This window comes from Oenanthe melanoleuca, chromosome Z (assembly GCF_029582105.1).
Source record: "Oenanthe melanoleuca isolate GR-GAL-2019-014 chromosome Z, OMel1.0, whole genome shotgun sequence".
In the NCBI taxonomy this organism is placed as follows: Eukaryota; Metazoa; Chordata; class Aves; order Passeriformes; family Muscicapidae; genus Oenanthe; species Oenanthe melanoleuca.
Window position 1 is genome coordinate 49,856,933 of NC_079362.1, and position 21,606 is coordinate 49,878,538.

The window sequence follows — 21,606 nt, forward strand, 5'->3', positions numbered from 1 at the left end:
AGAATAGAAAACAGTTACTGGGCTGAAAAGTACATTTTGAATGTTGTTGTAAATTTTTATGTGGTTTATTTGTGGGGCAAGAAATAAACCTCCTTGGCTGTTTGCTATTGTGATGGACTCCCACTGATTAAAATGCAAGTGCTTTTGCCTTTTTTTCCACAACTGTTCTTTTCTGCAAGTGGTCTATGTTTTGCTGTGAAAAGACAGCTGTGTAAGTAGCTCTGCTCAGAACAGGATAAAATGAGGATCTTAAATGTTGAATTGTATTATTGGTTTCCCCTTTAACAGGGGACAAAGAGGAAAGAAGAGGTAAGGCTACATTGCTAAACAGCTCAAATACATTTCACTCTAATCTTTTTGGTTGCTTAGTTTAAATTACCTATTACAAATCAGAGTGCAGAGGCAAGTTCTTGATATGAATTTTAGACTAATTCAGCAGAATCCTGCTGTTAATGCCCTAAAAGGTGCTGCAGAGGGGTTCAGCCAGCAACATTATGAGTTGAGGCATTATAATTATCTTGGCTTATGACCTAAGGATTAGGAAACTGCTTGTAATTCTACATTCCTTGCATAGTCAGAATTCTCATTGACTTCAGTGTAAGTGTGGTATATTAAAGCAATGCAGAATTAGGACCTGGTTATTATGACAACTGTTTGAGTATGGACTGGCAGTAATGCAGCCATGCTAAGGTTGTTTACAAATTCGCCTTTGCCCCATTTTAATTTGCTTAAGTTCTTGCTGAATAGTAGATTTTGCAGAGTTTTCTGGTCCAAATTTTTTCAGTAGCCATACGTACTAATCTGGATGCTTTTCAATAAAGCACCAATTAATCTGATTTAAAAGTAATTGAGTTGTTTTAAAAAGTTCTGGAATCAGAAAATAAACATTAAAATATGAATTTTATTTACTTTCTAATTACTTAGCTTTGGGGTTTGTGGGGTAGCTTTTAGGTATTACGAGCATATTTTGATTAAGTATGCTTCAGACTGTTCAACTGAGTGCATTCCAACTGAAACCCCAAAGCAGCCATTTCAAGTATTTGAAAATGTTGAATATTTACTGACGTATATGATTTACTTGCATCCAAATAATTTAAAGTATCACAAGGTAATATATTCTTGTGTGCTTCTTATGTACAGTTATCAGAATTAAAATTTCTCATGAATATAAGTGAGTTTGCATTATCATGGTAGAGAATGAGCATTATGAAACAGAGGTAGAAGAAATCAGTAGGTGTCATGTCTGTTTTCCATAAGGATGGAAATTGGAAGTTAGTGGTATAGTTAGAGGATGGTCAATTAATTCTTATAACTATGTATACAAGTATACTAGATGGCCATGGCTATAAAGATGCACATGCTATATTTTCAGGAAAAAAAAAAAAAACTATTAAAAAGCAGTGCAAGAAATAAAATTTTGAAATAATATCTATAACATTCTTGAACTTATTAATTCCATAAGAAACATTCTGGAAGCACTATCTCTCTGATAGAAGAGTTAAAATAAATTTTAACATATGAAATTTGCAAGAAATTCTGTCCTGTGATGAGGTTGTTGTTGCATAATGGAGAATATCAGACTTTGGTTCTTGAAATCAAACAATGTTCTTCCTGTGTATCCCTGTGAAAGAGCATGCTTTGAGAAAGGTGCTTCTTAAACCATTACATACTGGCACATTTTAATCCTGTTATTTTAGCGATAAAGTATTCTACTTATATCTGTAAAAATTGTGTTTATGTTAGGGGTTACATTTGATTGAGCCAATTTGGCAGAAGAAAATAGTGCAGCAGGGATGTAAATATTGTATTAAAATTAAGATAATTGCCTTTTTAGTATATTGTTTGGTGCATTTTTTGTGAAAATTGAAATTCTAAATTCAAGTCCAGGTTTGGCCAAGCAAATTTCCTTCTACTGATGATGTCTCTTCCTGTATGCATTGTGCTTTTTGTCTCAGGCACTTCAAGCTGCACACTGCTTAACATAAACAAGTAACCCATGAAATTATGCCTTATGCTTCTGCTTTAATGAAACCACTTTAACCAGGCCCTTTAAGTTGTATCAGTGTGAGCTTGTCAAAATTGGAGTCAATCAAGTTTTTTTTCTTCCAGGATAACAAAAGTACATAAATTCTCTGGACATGAAAACAGCATTTTTAGAGATGTTCTATTGTATCTTCGGCATGTTTGCATTTGAGTGCAAATGCTCCACTCTATTGAGTGGATTTCTTACTGCCCATTTTGCTTTTGAGAGTGATCTAACGACTTTTTTAATTTAAAAAAAACTCAAAAAAACAACGAACCAACAAACTTAGAAAGTTAAGGCTTGACTTTTTAAATAATAAATAGAGTTTACCAAGAGATCCTGCGCCAGATAGCAGCTGGCCTTATGTACGTTTACTGGGAATAAAAAGAACCTCCTATCAACACTGTGCTGAAAGTTTTACAGTATCAACTGTGAGCTGTGCACCATAAATGAGGGTTACCTGAGAACTGTCCTAATGCTTTTCCTTCTTTAATATCCTTGTATCTGTGAAAATGGCAATTTGGTTTTAATATTTTCAAATAACTGTAAGAAGAAATATTTTTTTGGTGTTTGTAGAATGACATGCATGTTTGTTTCAGTTTTTCAGTCTCAATTTGCATGTTTATAAACAGGATAGGATATGACATGATTGGACAGGAAGGAATGAGATACTCTTATTTCTATGATAGAAATAGATATTTGTGTACTATTTATAGAAAACAGAATTAATCATGAATTATAATCTTGACATGAAGTATAGTGAGGAAGAATCCTCAAAACAGTTTCTTTCCCATTTCTACTTCCTGGTTTCAGAGCTTTCCTGGTTATTTATTCCTTTTTCCCCCAAATATAATACAGATCAGATTTTAGTCCTTTGTGAAATTCACAAAGAGCAAAATCTAAAACAACAGAATGTTCCTGGTGAGAATGTGATTTACACTACTCATCTCCATATTTGAAAGCCTATGATCTCAATGTATAGTGTTCCTCTGGCATGAAAATCTGTAGAGAACAGAGCTACAGAAGTGAGATGTAGCTATGTGTTGGCTTTTTTTTTTTTTTTTTTTTTTTTGGCTTTTTTTTTTTTCTTTCTTTTGAAGACAGTATTCCTGCAGATATCTTTTTAAATACCTGAAAGGAAATAACTGGTTTTTTACTTGACAAAAGGTTGTTTAGTTCTTGCATGTCTACAAGATGGAAAAAGTGTTCAAATATATAGGACTACTCTGGGGCTTAACAATAATAGCAGCTGCCTTAGCAGTGAACATCTTTTAGTAGAGAAAGCTGCATGATTACAGATGATAGCTTCAGTTACTTGAGACTCAAAGACAACCTTTTAGAAAAGCCAAAGAGAAAGAGAAAGAAAGGAGTAAAATCAGTTAAAAAAAAAATAAATAAAATGCAAGCACAGTCTTCTAAAAGGAAGCAAAGAAAGAATTCCCAAAATGTTCATTTTTCCTCTAATAGTTTCCGTACCATATGGTTTTTGAATCAGTAGCAGCTGATGTATTCAGTAATAGTTTCTTTTGAAGGGACTTGTCATAATATTTACCTTCTCTACAGCAACAGAAATAGCTTCTGAGGCTGAAATGGCCATGCTTACTAAGACTGATGGAAACAAGAGACATTACCATGGTGAATGAATCTTTTGACACCATTATTTCAGGCATAAATAACATTCATTGCACTGTGCTTAATTTCAGTTGAGGTATTTGTGTCCTTAGGCATGGTGTTACCTAAAAAATAAGGTTACATTGTGCTGCAGATCTCTAGAGCTTGAAAAGTATGAACACTTCTGGAGATCTAATATGAAAAGGGAAAAAAGAGCATGCTACATTTATCAAAAACAAAGGAATAAAAAAAGCCATCTGTAAGGAGAGTTTTTGCAATGAAATAGTGTAGTAGGCAGGGACATTTACTTACTCATATACATTTTCTTGTACTTCAATTTGATGCCATCCTTTGTCCACTGTCCTAACAGAACTGACATTAGAATACTGACCTCCCTGGAAAGGAGATTAAAAGTAAATTTTATTGAGGCACTCAAGTAATCTGTCTATATACAGTAATAGTCAAGTGTGTACAGTGTGACCAAAAAACGTGAGAATTGTTCAAAGGGAATGCAAGAGCCTAGCCTTTCATGTGCATCTCTCTGAAAAAGTAGCCTGGTTCAGTTTCCCATGCGAACTGATGTGTAGATTTTTGCTCTGGATTGATATATCTTCTTTTCCATTGATTTCATTTCCTGTATAGTAGCATATGTCTCTTCTTAAAATACCCAAAGAGATGGATGCATTGAAAAACTGAAGTCAGATTAAGATGTAGTCTATTAATCTTGTTCAATCCCTACACAAACAAAAAAAAGCATTATGTGCTGCTTAGTCAAAAGCTCTTAAAATATGAGCCCTACAGCTGTATGCACTAACTAGTCTCATAAGTCTTACGTCTGACTAATAGTATGAACTTTATTCTACATCTATTGGGTATAATAAGCCTTTAACTTAAGGTAGGAAGTACAACAAAGCTAAATAACAAATTACTTTATTTTTTTTTTGTCATGATCTGTAATTATCTTTTTTGCTTGCATTTATATTTATGCATGCTGGATCATAAAAATTTAAGGAATCTATGAGAAAAAAACATGAAGGGAGGTTGTTGTGGTGAAAGGAACCTTCTATTTTTTTCAGAGGAACGAAAAAGAGGCTAATTACCTCTGGACCAAGTTGTCGTTGAAAGACTGGGCAAAGAAATATCTTCTATAATCTGTGTAACACATATAAACATAATCTGTCATTATTTACTGGAACAATAAATTCCAAGACATTGTATAATTTCATAAGCCTAACTATAAAAGCAAAATAAATGCCAGCCTTTGCACAGTTTTGGGGAAAATATATGACCTTATATAAGCTAGTGCATTCACAAAAGCATTCAGCCACCACATTAGAAAATGTGTTCTGTTCAGATAGGCACTAAGGTGAAGTGCTGCTCTGAATGCTACATTTTCCCCATTTAAACACTTCAAGGGTTAAAAGCACAGCACTTGTTTTGCACTAAATGAACCTGGACCTTTAAATCTCAGCTGTGACTGCAGCCTCCTTGTCAGTGAGCACCTGATGTTAGCAGTTTGAATGATGTTCTGACACTAATTATGTGTCATCCACAAGATTGCCAGCCTGGAGAGTCTAGGGGTATAAAAAGCTATTTAAAAGGTTTTCATATGAGGTCTGACTCTCATGTTTTTGAAAACCCATCTTTTGCAGAGCAGCACCCTGCTAATACTGTTGAGGAAGCGATATGGTTACAAAACTATTAATTAATGCTTGAAATGCACTGTTTTTGTTTGAAAGCTGTATAAGGAACAGCTTTTACATCTGTTTGTGGGATAAATCCACAGCTGCAAAGAGGTATCTTGTCCTTGTCATACCACCCGCCTTGGTGCTGACACAGAAGAGCCTACATGGTCAGTTTTTCAAAGCATTCAAAATTAATTGACAGATGGACATTGTTAAATAATTAATGTGCCTTTTAGCTGATAATGAATCTTAGAAAATGCTGCATGGCTATTGAATAATTCAAGGATTTGTTTTGGTACCTTACGTGTATGCTACTCTAGATTTTTTTTCCCTAGACAGTTTTTAAGAATACCATTCCTTCCATTGGCACATAGGCATACATGTATGACAGGATTTCCTAAAATCTAGGAATGGCTTATATTTTTATTAAGATATCTCCCTTCAAATTTTAAGATTTAGAACTTTTACCTGTCATGCTCATGGTCAGTTTATGCATATTACAAAAGTAAGCAAATCAAGCAGCTTGCCAAGCCAATCTCAGACAGTAATTTGCTGTTGTAACTGGGTATGAAACAACACATTACATGAGTTGGTACATACTGGGGTGAGTGTCCCTCTCTTCTTCCAAGGAACAAGTGTTAGGATGAAAGAAAATTATTTCCAAGTTGTGCCAGGGAAGGATTAGATTGGATACTAGTAAAAAGTTCTTCACTGAAGAAGTTGTCAAGCATTGGAAGAGATTGCTCAGGTAAGCAGCAGTCACTATCCCTGAAGATACTCAGAAGACCTGTAGATGTGGTGCTTGGTGACATGGTTTTGTGCTGGTCGTGGCACTGCTGGGGTAATGGTTGGACTCCATCTGATGGTTGCACTCAATCTGAAGGATTTTTTCCAACCTAAAAAATTCCATAGTTCTATGATTTTAAGTTTTTAGTATCAAATTTCATTAGAAGGGCACATACTAGATGAAGAGTGCTTCACTTGTTCTCAGAATAGTGGTCCTAGGTAGTTAAACTAACTTTGTACTTTTAACAGGGACTAGTAAAGCTACAGATACTAAGAATATCCCATTGACAGAGATTATCTCATTTATTTTGCTGAATTATTGCATTAGAAAAAGGTACATAGTAAATCAGCCAAATGCAGAAATGAAGGCATATAGCTTATAACTACAATATGAGAAATTATGCCTAGAAAAAAGACTGAATCAGAATTTAATCTTACCAACTGTAACCAAAACTCTCTGTAAAATACTAGGATGTAAAGAAGGCTAGGATGATCCTGAAATATGTGACAAAGAGAGTTTAATTCATGTTACCTGAATACCTAACATTGATAAGTCTACCACTGAAATACTGATCATGGATTTTGTATCCCAGGTGAACGCAGATGTAGTCAGAAGGGAGCCAAATCATATTGCGTGAGAAGTTTTTAGAGCATGTGTCTGTGTGGTCGTGTGCAATTAGTCATAGATTAATGTGGGTTTGCCATGCATTGACTGGCCAATAAAAAGAGCTAGGTCTGATTTGAGCTGTGTATCTGTGAAACTGCTGGTTTTCTTACCTGTGTGATTGTGGGGAAAGCACAGTCCCATATCTATGATGCTATGTATCCTTGGACCACTCTGGCATCCATTGTGCTTAATGAAGAACAGGCATGGAAGGTAGATTTGTTGATTATTTTCTTCTGGTTTTCCATGGAAAGTGTTTTTGCCAGGGTAAAATTTCTAATCTTGTTGGCCTTTTAAAATCAGTGAGGAATTTCTCCCCTCTGATACATATCTTAGTTTCTGGGTGCGCATTTTTCTCCTCATTTTGCATCATGAAACATTCCCCACGACGCAACAGATTACTAAACCAAATGAGCTGGTATTTGGCAACTTTGGGCATGCATTTGAACCACTTGATTATTACATCCTCTGTGTGTACTTAGGGTTGGGTTGATTTCTCTCAAGTCAGATTGACAGTAATTTGAAGAGTTTTTCACCTTTCCATCAAGCACATGCCATATCTAGCTTTCTGAGGTTATTTGAACATGGCTCATGTGTTTCCCTGTATCAGAGCCTTTTGAGCTCTCAGTGTCGTTTGCTTCTTGCCTAAGACATGTGTTCTGTTTTATTAAAGAAAAAATACATTCTTTCCCTGATGAACCTAGGTTTGTTATTGAGATTTTGTGTGGACAGTAGCTAGCTCTTGTACACAGAAAGCCAGGTGTTGCAGTTTAATGGTTATAGGCAGGCTAATGTTTAGCAAAATCAAATTTAAAAAGGAAAACCACCCCTATCCCTAAGTAAGCTTAGAGACAGACCAGATGAGGAACATGTAATAATATTCATTATAATATCCCATAAATATTTTCTCACACACGACAATGGAGAAGGGAAATACTTATCCCTCAAACTTCAAAAAATAAAAGATGATCCTTTGCCACATACAGTGGTGAAATATTTGTGGATCACGGTATAACTGGTTCAGATGAAAAAAGATACTAAAAGGCCAAACTTGAGGACAGTAATGTACGTTGTATACTGGATTGAACATTTCTATAAAATTGAAAATCAGTATTTCTAAAAGCAATTAATTTCATTTCAATGTTTTGGAGATTTGGAATCAATTTTGAAGTAGGTCTGAGAAAGTATTGTGTATAGTGGAACAGCAAATACTTTTGATACGTATAAATTTTTTGGGAGAAGGTTAAATGGTTTGATAACAAAAAATAACTAGAATCAAAAAAGCTACTTTTTACATTGCTTATAATGTTAATACAGCAGAAAAATGATGAAAGAAAATACACTGCCTGGGTGCCGAAGCAAAGCCAATTCAGACAGGAAAACATGAATATATTTAATATCAGATAATATTAGATATTGGATTAAGAAGAAGCTAGGCTGGCTGTGTTTGACTTTTATATGAAAACTACATATTTTTCAGTGAATGGATCAGAGCTCAGACACATGTCTGCCAGAACAAGTATTTCAATCCTTGCTGTACTAGTGATCAACTGGGATAATCAGAACAGTTCCTTTTGCAAAGAAAACTGACTAATTTCTTAGTCACTTAGCCATTGACTATCTGCTACTGATACTGCAGTATTCACACAGGTATTACCATGCTGTTCTGTAGTTCAGGAGTCTAAATATATTTCATAGTGAATTCCAGTCAGGGCTCAGAAATGCATGGTGCATCTAGCAGGGCTTTGCATGTTGTGCAGATTTTATTTATTTATTTTTTTAATATAACCTTTGAAATTACATTGTCCTTTTGCAGGAGGGTTGCCTGGTATGCTGAACATGATCTCTGTGTAAACAAGGATGAACAGTGCCCTCATGAGAACACGGATGTTTTAAAGTCATAAGACTGCTTTTTCTTTCTGTTGACATGTATTACCTTTCTCTGTAAATGTATTGTTTTTGCTTTTCATAATTGTCCTTCTAGAAGGAGAAAGTAAACATGAATGTATTTTAAAAACAACTCTAGGAAGTACAGAGAGAAAATTTTCTATATTAACTACTTAAATGGTTTCAATTTGCATGCAGCAGTTAAAATAAAAGCTCAGCAACTGATTTCTGAATTGCAGTTTAGGAAAACATTGCACAATTAATTTCACATAAGGCTTGCAAAAAATCTGGTTTAATCAGGATATGTTTAGGACTGTTAAACAGATTCAGAATGCTAAAGGTATGGCATATATTTACGTGACTGCAACAGTTAATATCTTTGAAAACTATGAATTTCATTTCAAAAACATCTATCAACTACCTGACTTTTTTCCCCCATGAGTGGTCATGCCATACTTCCACTGTAATCTGTTTGTCGGGATAGAGAGTATGTCCTGTGTTGCTGAAAAGAGTATCTTTTCATTCCTTTTATCTTAAGTATCAGAGATTTCTAAGGCTTTAAAATTTATAGAAGAAACATTCATTAACTGCTGAGTAAATTGGTCTTTTTAATAATAATACAGGCTTGTATTGTTTTGCTGGAATGACCTTTCCAGCAATATACAACTTTCTATTTCCTTGTGAATACAGTAATTTAAAGCTGTGGAGGGAAGAGAGAACTATCTTTTCTTTCAATTTATGCTCAGCAATGCAGATGTCTTCAGAAATAATAATTCTTAAATTTGTATATTAAGATTCCCCAGTTCTGCTTACTTAAACATTTTTTTCCCCATTTAAAATTAATAGTACTTTTACAGCTATGTAAACAAACATTTACATGTTTAAGTTCATTTGCATACTTGAAAATTCAAAGTTTAATAAGCTTCAAAATAAACAAAAGAGAATCATGCTTGTTCAACAACTTGTTCATTGGTTAAGTATTGCCCTATAAAATTAATGGCTTCTTGAGATACTGCAATGATTCTTATTTCAGGCATAGTTACAGTCATTAGAATGTATGGTTGTTTTTTCATTATGTTATTACAAAATAATAACTTGTCTGTATAAGATAGGCTAATCAGTAAATTTCTTTCTAATTTTAACAGAGGTATTCTTGACTTATTTTGCTTTTTGAAAGTCATTTTTTTGAAAGCTTAAAACTGAAAGAGTACATTTATATCAAATGTCAGAAATAAATTCATTATTGTGAGAGTGGGACAGGTTGCCCAGAGAAGTTGTCTCATCCCTGGAAGTGTTTGAGCCAAGGCTGGATGGAGCATTAAGCAACCTGTTCTAGCAGGTGTACTACTCATGCCAGAGGAGTTGGAGCTAAATGATCCTTTAGATCCCTGCCAACCCAACCCCTTCTATAATTCTGTCACTTTTGTGATTCATTTATTGTATCAGTTTTTTAGCTCTCGTATTTTTATGCTGTCTCCACTCTTTACTCTTTCCTAGAAAAATGTGATATTCTCATCAAGGCAATTTTAAGATACATTGGTGTATTTTTTTTAATCCTGTAATATTTTCTAAAAATATATCCTTAAGAGTAAAAGTATTTTACACTCACAACAATGTTTTGTATGCATGTTAAAGCTCCATAAAGGCATAAAGGCAACACTATTTATACAAGCATAAGTTAATGTTCAGTGATCAAGACTAGATAATCTGAAAAACACTGGTTTGTTTTGGATAAAGGGATGCAATAGAAATAAAAAAGTTTCATGGGTTGAGACATTTTCTGCAGTGCATATGTAGGAAAGACAAATTGCAATTATGGTGTAGCAGGCATGGTTCATCCTCTATATCAAGCTTTAATTAAGCTTAATTTTAATATTTCTGGTTTATAGGTAATAAATGTATTTTATACTTTAATTAATAATTTGGGTGTTAAAATGTGTTTTATACTTTAATGAATTACTTTAATTAATGTGTTTTATACTTTATTCTTCGAACTTGAAATGTTTTTTGCAGTAATCCAAAATATGTGCTTAAAATTAAGTGCTACAAATTTTGTAAAATTCTTTTATCTTTTTTTTTAAATTTGTAAAAAAAAAGAAATTTTGAAGATTTGTAAGAAAGCCATGCTAATTATGACCAGAATTATGTCAGTTTTCCTACTTGTGCTTTTGTAAACATACATGCACTGCATAATATATTATAAAATTTAGTTGTCTCATTCTGACACCAGTGAAAAATGGCCTGTTTCTTTTCAAGTGAATAAAATTAATAGGTAGTGAAATGATGGAAATTTTTGTGTTAGCTTTAAAAATGTTTGATATCTCTGCTACGGAATTATTATTTTTGTGAGCATGCAAGAGCCACAAAATAGCATTTTGCTATGCATCAGAAGCTTTAGATGTTGCATAATGGGATATGCAGCAGCTGAAACTAATGTGATTAATTGATCCTCACTGATAGAATTTTAGAAAACTTCTTGTTTTTCTTGTCTGAAATCAGAAACTTCTGATATTCGTAAATATTTAGGTCTTATTGAAATCAAATATATATACAAATGCTGGTGTCAAATAGAAGGGATTTTTTAGTTTCCCTTAGGCTACAGTATAGTTAGTATAAGAGCATGATAGATGAAAAACTTGTTTTCTCTTTGTATGAAGATAGATTTCTCTCACAGATGCAGTAATTGATTTGGTATAGAAGCACTATGCCACTATGATTTTTGGCTCCCCATAGGAATTACATCCTATTTTAACCAGTTTATATTATTTTTAGTACTTCATACATTTACCTATAGCAGAAAGGTAAAAAATATATTTCAGAAATCATTTCACTTTTTGCATCACCATTAGCAAGGCAGAGCAGACTGAAATTTCCCTGCATGTCTTTGCTGTTGCTCTTTAGGTTGGGTTGGTATTGAGAGATGCCTCTGTTAGGCTCAGTTCCTAATATCCAAAGAAGTCTGGAGGTGAGACAGGATAGTTAGCAGAGGTCTTGGGAACTTCACAGTGACCATTTTGTTCTCTGTGCTACAGGGAGGACAATCATCTGATGCTGTGTTTCCCAGACAGGTGCTGCACTCTCAGCTGGTTGATCCCTTTGGGTCTCAGTGTGCCATCTGCAAAATGTAGGACATACTCTCCTAATTCAGCCCTGTACAGGGAGGATAGGTGCATTTTTGCAGGCTAAAGGTTTGAACCCTGCAGCAGCACCCACATTGAGAAGCCAGGTCCTGCAGAGCTACCCGGCCATAGCAGGCTGGAGGTCTCCATGCCCTTTTACCCTTCTGTTCAATGTTTGCTGTTGCAGTTTACTGTGGGCTTTCCTTTCAAATAATTTCTTTCTCTTTTCCAGTTTGAGGGTTGCAAGAAAGCCTTTTCCAGACTAGAAAATCTCAAGATCCACTTAAGGAGCCATACGGGTGAGAAGCCGTACCTTTGCCAGCACCCTGGCTGCCAGAAAGCCTTCAGCAACTCCAGCGACCGTGCCAAGCACCAGAGGACACACCTGGACACTGTAAGGACACAGCAGTCCCTCTGCACTCCCCTTGCTTTAGACCCTCTGCTCCTTTCCTCCAGCTTGGTCACAGCACATAGCCCAAAACCTTAGAGGCAGGAGGGTGGATAGCCTGGTGAGGCTGTTGAAGCTGCTTCAAAAATGACCCAGTAATCTAAATATGCAAGAAATGGGACCAGGCTGGTTGGTAGAAAGACCACAGTTCCATGGTCTTTGCTGCAGGTAGACACAGTAGTTTTCTCCCACTTAGCTGATCTTTAGGGAAACTGAAGCTATCTGCAATATAAAGTGCTTTTCTTTGATGAAAAGTTGAGGCTGGGGCACATACCAGAAAGTCAAGAGAGGCAGAATAATTTTGCAAATCTAAACATTTTCATGCCAACGGATTGTCCCTTGTAAATTTGAGTCACAAATGAGATTTGATTAAAAATCTCTGTTTCAGAAACAAAGTTTTCTCGGAGTTTCTCAGTTTCCAAAGGGCAGAAGTCCAGAAATACAATTAAAATAATGCCATTTGAATTATGTCATTGTTAAAAAAAATAAATCACCCATTTTGAATAGTCAATATTAGACTGGCAAGTCAGTAATGTGTACAAGGTGTTTTCAGCAATTCTTTGTAAAACATAAGTGGCTAAATTGCTGAATAGCTACTTTCAGAAAATAGTTGGACCTAATGTTCATTTTATACTTAGTATAGGATTAGTATAAAATATACTATATAAATATTTACAAGTATAATATAAACATTAAAATATATTATATATATAAAATATATAAAAATATAATTATTAAATATAAAGATATTTAAGTATATAAATAATATACTTAGTGAACCTACAATTCTTCAGGGAAGATAGACAGATTAGAACAGACAAGATGAGCTATTTATATGAGTTAGAGTTTACTGGGCATTCTTTTAATAAAACTGTAAGGATATTATAGGATATTTTACATGCGTTTTTCTAAAATGAAGTATTATTAGAAAATATGAGCTGAAGGAGTTTGTCAGTACTTCACATTAAAATGCATAATTATTTTTTTGTATGTAATACTTCTGAACTTCAGTATTCAATGCTTGATTGGGTTTTTGCTTGCCTGCTTTGTAATATAGTAAACTAACACTTTTTCTTGTTCTCTTTTTCTGAAGCAGATCCTTCTGTAATCCTAAACAGTCTTTCTGGGCCTTTACTGCAGTTTCTTTACCTGATTCACTAAAGACTGTAATTTCTGATTAAGTCAAAGATTGCTCTGAGGGTGGAAGAATTGTAAGTATATCTAGCAATATTCACTGTACTGCTAAGAAAAAAAGGTAATCATGAATGATGCTGTAAATTAAAGCTTTCCTTTTGTTTGTCTTCCTTTAAAGCTTTACTTCATCCTTTCCTTTTCTAACAAATTGCCAAGCATTCTGTTTGTAATATGGTACAACATTTTTGTTCTGTAGTAATGTGGTTTGCAGCATCCTAAGGTTCAAAAAGGATTACCTTGAGTTAAAATAGTCTGTGATACAACAGTAGCTTTATCCTTTTTCTTTTTAATTTAGAAACCTTATGCATGTGAGATTCCAGGATGTACTAAGCGATACACAGATCCAAGTTCCCTGAGAAAACATGTGAAAGCCCATTCTTCCAAAGATCAACAAGTCAGGAAAAAGGTAATTTTTCTGCTTTCTTGACTGGTTTAAAGTTTATGTGAAGAAATCAGTGTTATAATATTAAATGTTTCAATGCATCTTCAAGTACTTGGGTTATTTCAGACTTTGTATTAGAAATAAGAGCTAATTATTGATAGATGTGGGTCCTATATAGATAAGTTAATCTCTGACTTAATGAGGCTGCCTGATTTAATGCTTTATGTTTTCTGATGTGATGGTTAATCACTAAAGGCCCACAACAAGACAAATAAAAATAATTTTTGGAAACAGAAATGCTTGGTTTCAAATTCCACCACTTGGTAAATACACAGAATTGCAAAATACTGGCCAGTCTCAGATGGAAGGATGGATATTGAGGGCAGTGTTGTGTTTCCATATTCCAGGTGCTTCCAAGATATTTCACAGTGCTAATTCCCTGTAGATGTCAAGTCCATGAGTCATCAACTGTTTATATGTATAAGTGCATCTCTAAAGAGCTGAGTTGTGACCTAAGGGAATTTTTTTCTTCTAGCGTTTTTCATCTTAGCTCCTATTAGTCACTGGCATAATGTTTACAAGGTACAACATAGATAGTTGCTGGGCTTTTGTGAAGTTATAATTACTAACTAACATTATGCTTTGGTATTTGAAATATTTCCTGATGGTAATAATAACAGTAAAATTAAGAAAAACAGACCTTTTAATGAAGAATTAAGGTTATTTATGGATTTAATTAAAAGTGAAAATTGGCTTAGTGCCAAAAAGGTAATTACAGAAATGTGAATTCATCAAAAATAACCATAAAAATTCCAAGGTGATAAAGGCACAGTGGACTAATACTTCAAACCCTAGGGATCTTTTCTGTTGAAAAGAATGGAACCCTTTGCTGTCACACCCCGTTAGTCATGGATTCCTTTAATATATCATGCCTGACTGGTTTTAATCCTTCCTTTAACCTCCCCCTGCATACCAAGTGACATTATTGTGGCGTCTTAAGTTGCTGGCTCTCCAAGACTGTACCTGCAAATGTGTCTTTGATGTTGCATAGACTTAAATAGCAGGATGGAGCATATTTACAAGAGTGGAATCTTATGTACTGTGCTGATGTTTACATTGAGTCTTCGCCCCAGATTCTGTAGATGTTTCTTCAAAAATTTGACGTTTTCCATGGCTCTCTAAAATAGGATTATGCAATGGGATATAGGTAAATTTCCAACTCTCAGTTATTTTAAGCAACTTCTGTTGATGTGTGTCTATGACTTACCATATATGGCAAAATTCCTTTTCTGCAAATCAATAATGCAGCCACTGTTCCCCTTCATTTCCCAGGCCCAAGATATCCACTAAATATATTTAACTGGGAATCTCGCCGGATAATGACATGAATTCCTATATACCAAGAAGATCCCAGCACAAATGCATTTAGTATAAGTGATTTAATGGATTCTACAATAAAATTTCATTTATTCATCAAAGGAAAGCAGACCCATGAGAGAGTAAAGATAGTCATGCCTGCTTTAATCACCTTTGTGTAATTTGAAAAATTCTTCATAAAAATGAGGGCAAACATATACCCAAATAGCATATATATAATAGCAGATATCTGGCAACAGATGCTGAAAATGTTAATTAAAACATTTTAGGTATAGTCTCTACATATCATAATATTCAGTCTGTAATTTTAAAATACTTTGGTGAGGTGAAAAGCAATGTTTACTATCATGTTTTTAAAAGGAAAAATTGCTGACTCTGCCATTGGGAAGATAGATGAGATTTCTTCTAAGCTGGCAAGTCAGTGAAAAAAAACAAGGCAGTTCCCAAAATTAGAGATTAAAGTAATGCTGAGAGGAATGTTAATGTACAACATGCCCCTCAACTACAATTACTTTTGAAATGTGTTCTCTTTTTAATCTTGTTCTCATTTCAACTTTGAAATGACAACAATTTACAAAATTTTTTTTGTAAGTTGGCTAGACAAGTAAGCCTGTTTTCATTTGGCTACAGTTTCTTGATATTAGTAAAGCACAAATGTCTTTCATCTGTGAACTGATAGTATTGTATTCAAAATCAAGAATCCATAGCTCTTTCAGTTTGTCTTTTTATTGAAGATAATGAACATGAAATTATGGAACGTTGTGATACCACAGTCAGCCGGATAGAAACTTTCTAACATGGTTTTGGGTATTAGAGAGCAGGAATTCTTTAGTGCAGTGTGCTGGTCACTTGGAGGATCCTGTCTCCAATAGAATGCCCAAGTGTCGGGTAAACAGTGTTTATCACACAAAAATGATCTCTGATTCATTAGCTATCCCCCCTTACTGGATCTACATGTTTTACTTCATTTTACATAGTCTCACCCCTTATCAAGTCCTTATAAGTTCCTTAGGGATCTGTCTTCAATGTCCCATGTCATTTTAGGTGCCTGTTCCTTGACCCCTGTTTTCGTGTAGGTGCAGTATCATTTTCTTGCATTGCTTCTGCTTTGTCAGCCTTGCAGAGCTGAGCTGGCATCCTGCTTGCGTTTTGCATGGGTTCTATTTGCCTAACTCACATCCTTTATCTATTTCTCCAAGGCTGTGCTGTTCTGTTGTACTGTCCTTGATAAGAGTAAAATGCTGTTCTGTTCTGCTTATATCATTCATATCATTCTACTCATTATATCCATATCATATCATTAACAAAATCCAGACCCTGTGCTATTAGAACACATAATCACAGCATGGGTCAGGTTGGAAGGGATCATAGGGGTCATCTGATCCAACCTCCCTGCTCTGAGCATCCCAGAGCACATTGCACAGGACTGTGTGGCACAATTCTTGAATATCCCCAATGAGGGAGACTCCACAGCCTCTCTAGACAATCTGTTCCAGAGTTCAGTCACAGTCACAGTGAAATTCTTCCTTGTGTTCAGGTGCAATTTTCTGTGCATCAGTTTCTGCCTGTTGCCTCTTGTCCTATTGCCTGGCACTGCTGAGAAAAGTCTCTGGCACCCTGCCTTCAGAGACTTACAGGCGTTGATGAGGTCCCCTCTCACTCATCTCTTATCAAGGTGAGCAGGCCCAGCTCCTCCAGCCTTCTTTGCTAGAGAGGTCCAGTGGTTTGAAGCCTGTACAGACAGTCAATACCACCATTATGGTCTTCATGTTGGGTAAGATGGCACTCAGCCCTGTACAAGTATGAGATCATTGTCTTTTCCATTCAAGTGTACTGTGAAAAGTAATTTACTACTTCTGTAGCAGTCATGCTGAAGAAATCTGTATTTGTAAATCTAAAGAAAATATTTAATTCACTTTCAAATACTGCAGTGCAGTTCCCACTGGGAATGGAATGGAATGGAATGGAATGGAATGGAATGGAATGGAATGGAATGGAATGGAATGGACTCTCCACTGGCATTGTGGATGTTGTCCTGAATATCTGCAACGTCTATTGCCTTTCTTAAAGGTTTTCTCTTTTCAAAAGTGCACTTTCAAACAGATAAGAGATCATTTTAAAAGGACAAAAGATGGTTCTGATTTTGTGCAGCTGTTTGGCAAAACAAGATCAGTTCAGTAACATTGACCTTATCATCTGAACAGTGCAGTGGCTGTGCTTTTAGATAGTTTTAATTTTATCCATACTAGTGAATAACTGTTGTCATATATAATAGTACTTTAAGCCTACATGTCCTGCCAAAAAACCAGAATCAACAAAGATTTAAAAGATGTTTCTATTTGATTTTTAAAAAGTGAAATAATTAAAGATACAATCAGTTAGCTCCATCTTTGTGAAAAAAGGGAAGAGATAATTTGAACAATTAGCATAAACAAGACAAGCTAAAGAGATTGCAAAAATCTTAGTTTGGACTTTGAATTGAAGGATGATTTATATGAGGATAATTTCCTCATTCAGCTGACCAGCCTGTGATTCCTTGGCAGTTCCAATAGTGACCAGATCATGTCTTTGGTCTTTTTATTAAAATTATTTATGGGTCAGATATATTCTTTAGATAAGCTTCAAGGTATTGAATGCTTACCTAACAACTGCCTCTAAAAGATATCTGTCCTGTAAACCTGTACCATCTTAGATCTTTCAAATAGGTCTGGAGGAACCCATACAAGGATTCAACTGACTCAGCATGATGCATCATGACTCCTAGGTCATGACTTAGTCTTAGCCTAGCACAAGAGCTCTATTTATTTTTCTGGGTTTTTTCCGGGGGAAAAAAAATTTTGTATTCTCGCTGTCAGAAATCAAATATCATAGAGGCATGGCTTCAGGAAAGGCAATCCAAAGGATATTTCTGAAAATTATCTAGACATGATGGGGATTTTTTAAAATTGCCGTTTATATGGTATATGTACCAAATCACTAAGGAATGGAGGGAGTGGTGAGACTGGAGGAGATAAGGGTTATGTGCAGGGCTTCCAGACTGATTTATTTCTGTCCGATAATCTTTCTTTTTCATACAGAATGGTCAGCTGTAAAATGATGGCTAAACAGCCACTTTTGGGAAGTTAGCAAAACATTATCCAAATCATCATGGAATGCTTCCATCATTTGTTCCTCTATATCTGACTGGAAGGAGGATTTTTCAGGTATTATTTTGCTGTGCAGGAGTAAAGCACAGAAGACAATCAGAATTTCTCTAATCCTGGTGCTATTTATGCATGATTTCTTCCTCATTACATTTATTGCTCTTCTGAGATTGATCAACTAGCTGTGGTAGGGAGTTTTCAGAATACTATTCCTGATTAATAAGAAAAATTGTTATAGACTGCACTGCTGAGATGAAGCAGGCAGTGTGATACCTCAGCCATATCCACTCCTACTTCAGACTGTGGTGGTGGCTTCTAGTAGAGCAGACAGACCACACTAGGTGTGGAGCACACTCAGAGCAATGGGACAAGGATATAAATCATCTGGCCAAAGCAATTATTGGCATTCCCTTTCCGAGTGGCCTCTGCTGATCTTGATGAGGGTTCCCACCTGAACTGTGGGGGCTTTACAAAAGCCACCTTGTTTGTAAAGATCCTACGGGTATTCCTCTTCTCCACTGTGCAACCTTCATATTAGCAAACAGGGAAGATAAAATCCTCACCTTTAGAGGCAGTTCTTAATAATTTAATTCCTCTGAAGCCTAGTTATTTTATATTCCTTTTCTAAAAGTTCACCTCTTCTCTCTTAGAGCCCTATGAAGTAAAATGTGTATAGAAAATAGAACGGTTTGGCTTGGAGGGGCCTTAAAGAAGATCTAATTTCAATGCCCCTGCCATGAGTAGGGACAGCTCCCTCTGGACCAGGTGACTCAGAGCCCTATCCGGCCTGGTCTTGAACACTTCCAGGGATGAAGCACCCACAGCTTCTCTGGGCAACTGGTTCCAGTGTCTCACCACTCTCACAGTGAAGAATTTCTTCCTCACGTTTAATTTAAACCTACTCTCTTTCAGTTTTAAGCCAGTCACCCTTGCCTGTTAATATAGTTCCTGAAAAAGGGGCCCTCTCCCGCTTCCCTGTAGGACCCCTTCAGATACTGGAAAGCTCCTATGAGTCTTCTCTTCTCCAGGCTGAACATCCCCAACTTCCTCAGCCTGTCTTTGTACGGGAGGTGCTCCTGTCCTCTCATGAAATTTGTGGCCTTCTCTGGACCCAATCCAATAGCTTCACATCTTTCCTGTGCTGGGACCCCAGAGCTGGGTGCAGCACTGCAGGTGGGGTCTCAGCAGAGCAGAGCAGAGGGGCAGAATCCCCTCCCTGGCCCTGCCCACACTGCTCTGGATGCAGCCCAGCACACATTTGGCTCTCTGGGCTGTGACCACACATTGCTAGCTCATGTTGAGTTTTTTGTCAACCATCCCTCCCAAATCCTTTTCCGCAGCACTTTTCTCAAACACTTCTCAGCTCAACCTGTAGTATGACATATAGACCTGTCCACCTTACAATAAAAACAAGAAATCAGAAAAAACCCAATTGCCTAAAGACATGATGTTCTCCTATTGAACAATATTTCTGTCAAACTAAGACATACAGATGTTTTCAAAAGGTTAACATGGAAATTTCTGTTAAATTTTGAGAGATTGACTGGCTTTCTATTATGTGGGTTATGCCAGCAAATATTTTATTCCCTCAGCAGAATAAAACAGACCTCTTACAGAGCTGCATACTTCTTGATGGTTCGTTTTTTAATTCCCTTACAGTACAGTAGAAATCAGCTATTTATTGTGACTACATATTGATTTTACCACACAACTGATGAAGCTACCAGTTTGTTTAAAGATTCTAGAAAAACCAAAATTTTATACTAGCCTTTGGATTTTGTGAATAACATGAGAAGAAAACCCATGTCTGGGGAATTTTTTTAGCTAGTATCCTTTGTTTGTTAATTTCATGATGGGTCTCCAGCTTTTTTCTTTCCTTTCTCAGTATTTGAAGAAAGGGTTTTTTTTGCAACTCAAGAAACGCTGTGCTTATTGTGTTTCTTACATGGAAGAATTTATTTTTAAACATTTTTTTCTAACTCAGAATGGTTAATTGACAAGGAAGGAGGGAGCCAAGGAGGGTTAGAGCATTACACCACTGATGTTTCAGAAGGTCATCCAGGCACTGAGCTAATTACCAGTGACATTCTCCATTATGTGACTATATTAATCTGGAGAAACTGCTCTGTTTGTGAAAACTTTCCTCATGGGGAGCAAACATACAACCACATGAGATAAGGCTTCTGTGTCTTTCAGTTTTTGCTTGACCTTATTCAGACTCTTGTTCAGATTTCACTGTTTAAACTGCAAATGGGAGAGAATGGGTTGAAAGAGAAGCAAATCTATTTTCTTGCTTCTAGAGCAGTTGAAAATAAGGATATTTTCCCTCATTTGTTCTCTATGAAGTTCACTTAAAAGATGTCACCAATGCAAAAGGAAGTGCATTCAGGGCCACAGGGTCAGTGAGCAGTGCCCATGGCAACTAAGAAGCTATTCTGCAGGAGAAAATGCAGTAAGGAGTAAGTGTTTTAATCCCCAACTTTAATCCCTTTGCTTCCTGTCTTCAGAATGAAATATAAATCAGACACCATGGCGTTCAGCAATTTTTCATGAAAGGCATGTTTGCAGAAAGGGATTACAAATGGGCAGCACTCTTTAAGGAATTTAATCATACAATTTGTTGGAAAACTTTTGAGGCTAGGAATGACCAGTTCTTTAGAGTGTGGTCAGGGAGACCCAGGAAAACAGGCTGTGAAAGCAATGTAGCAGTGGCTGTGGCTGGCTGCCCTGCGCTCCACCAGCAGCAGTGTGTGTGCTCTAGTGGGGTGCACAAGGCATCCCTCTCAAGGAAGAACCACTGTGGGGGTTTTGCTTTGCCACATTTAGAACTTTGTTCACTGGGAGAAGGAAAAGGCAAATCCCCCAGTGGTTTTCATGGTGTTCTGACAGCTGTGGCAGTTTTATAAACAGGAGATTGTTGGCTCATTTTACTTATGGGTTAACGTTTGCTATTCCATGTTCTGATTCCTTCCTGCACTTGGATTCTGTCCTGAGCTTATATTCCTGTGAGCTCTGGCAGTGTGGCGTGTCGAAAAGTGCGTAAGAAAGAAAGAATAAATGCTGTCACCTTCATTACATCTACACCTATGGCAGAAAAAATAAAAATCCAGATTGTCTCCAAATTCTGTAAACAGCTGTCCGTTCATGCTCATAGCATTTTATGTTCTTCAGGTCCATTTTTGATATCAAACAATATCCTTTTCCTATTTCGTAGTCTTCCCTGCCACAGCATATGCATGACCATGTTTCTCTCCTTGATAGAGGAGAAATCTTTCTTTCTTTTGGTG

General features: G+C 36.0%; 1 protein-coding gene across 1 annotated transcript in view; it reads left to right on the forward strand.

The window, feature by feature from the left end:
* GLIS3 (GLIS family zinc finger 3) overlaps nucleotides 1-21,606 on the forward strand; it is a 121,596-nt gene that overhangs the window by 63,705 nt on the left and 36,285 nt on the right. Inside the window, exons 3-4 of the mRNA XM_056514643.1 lie at nucleotides 12,008-12,169; nucleotides 13,713-13,823. Of these exons, the coding sequence (XP_056370618.1) occupies nucleotides 12,008-12,169; nucleotides 13,713-13,823 (273 nt within the window). The remainder of the gene's footprint in view (nucleotides 1-12,007; nucleotides 12,170-13,712; nucleotides 13,824-21,606) is intronic.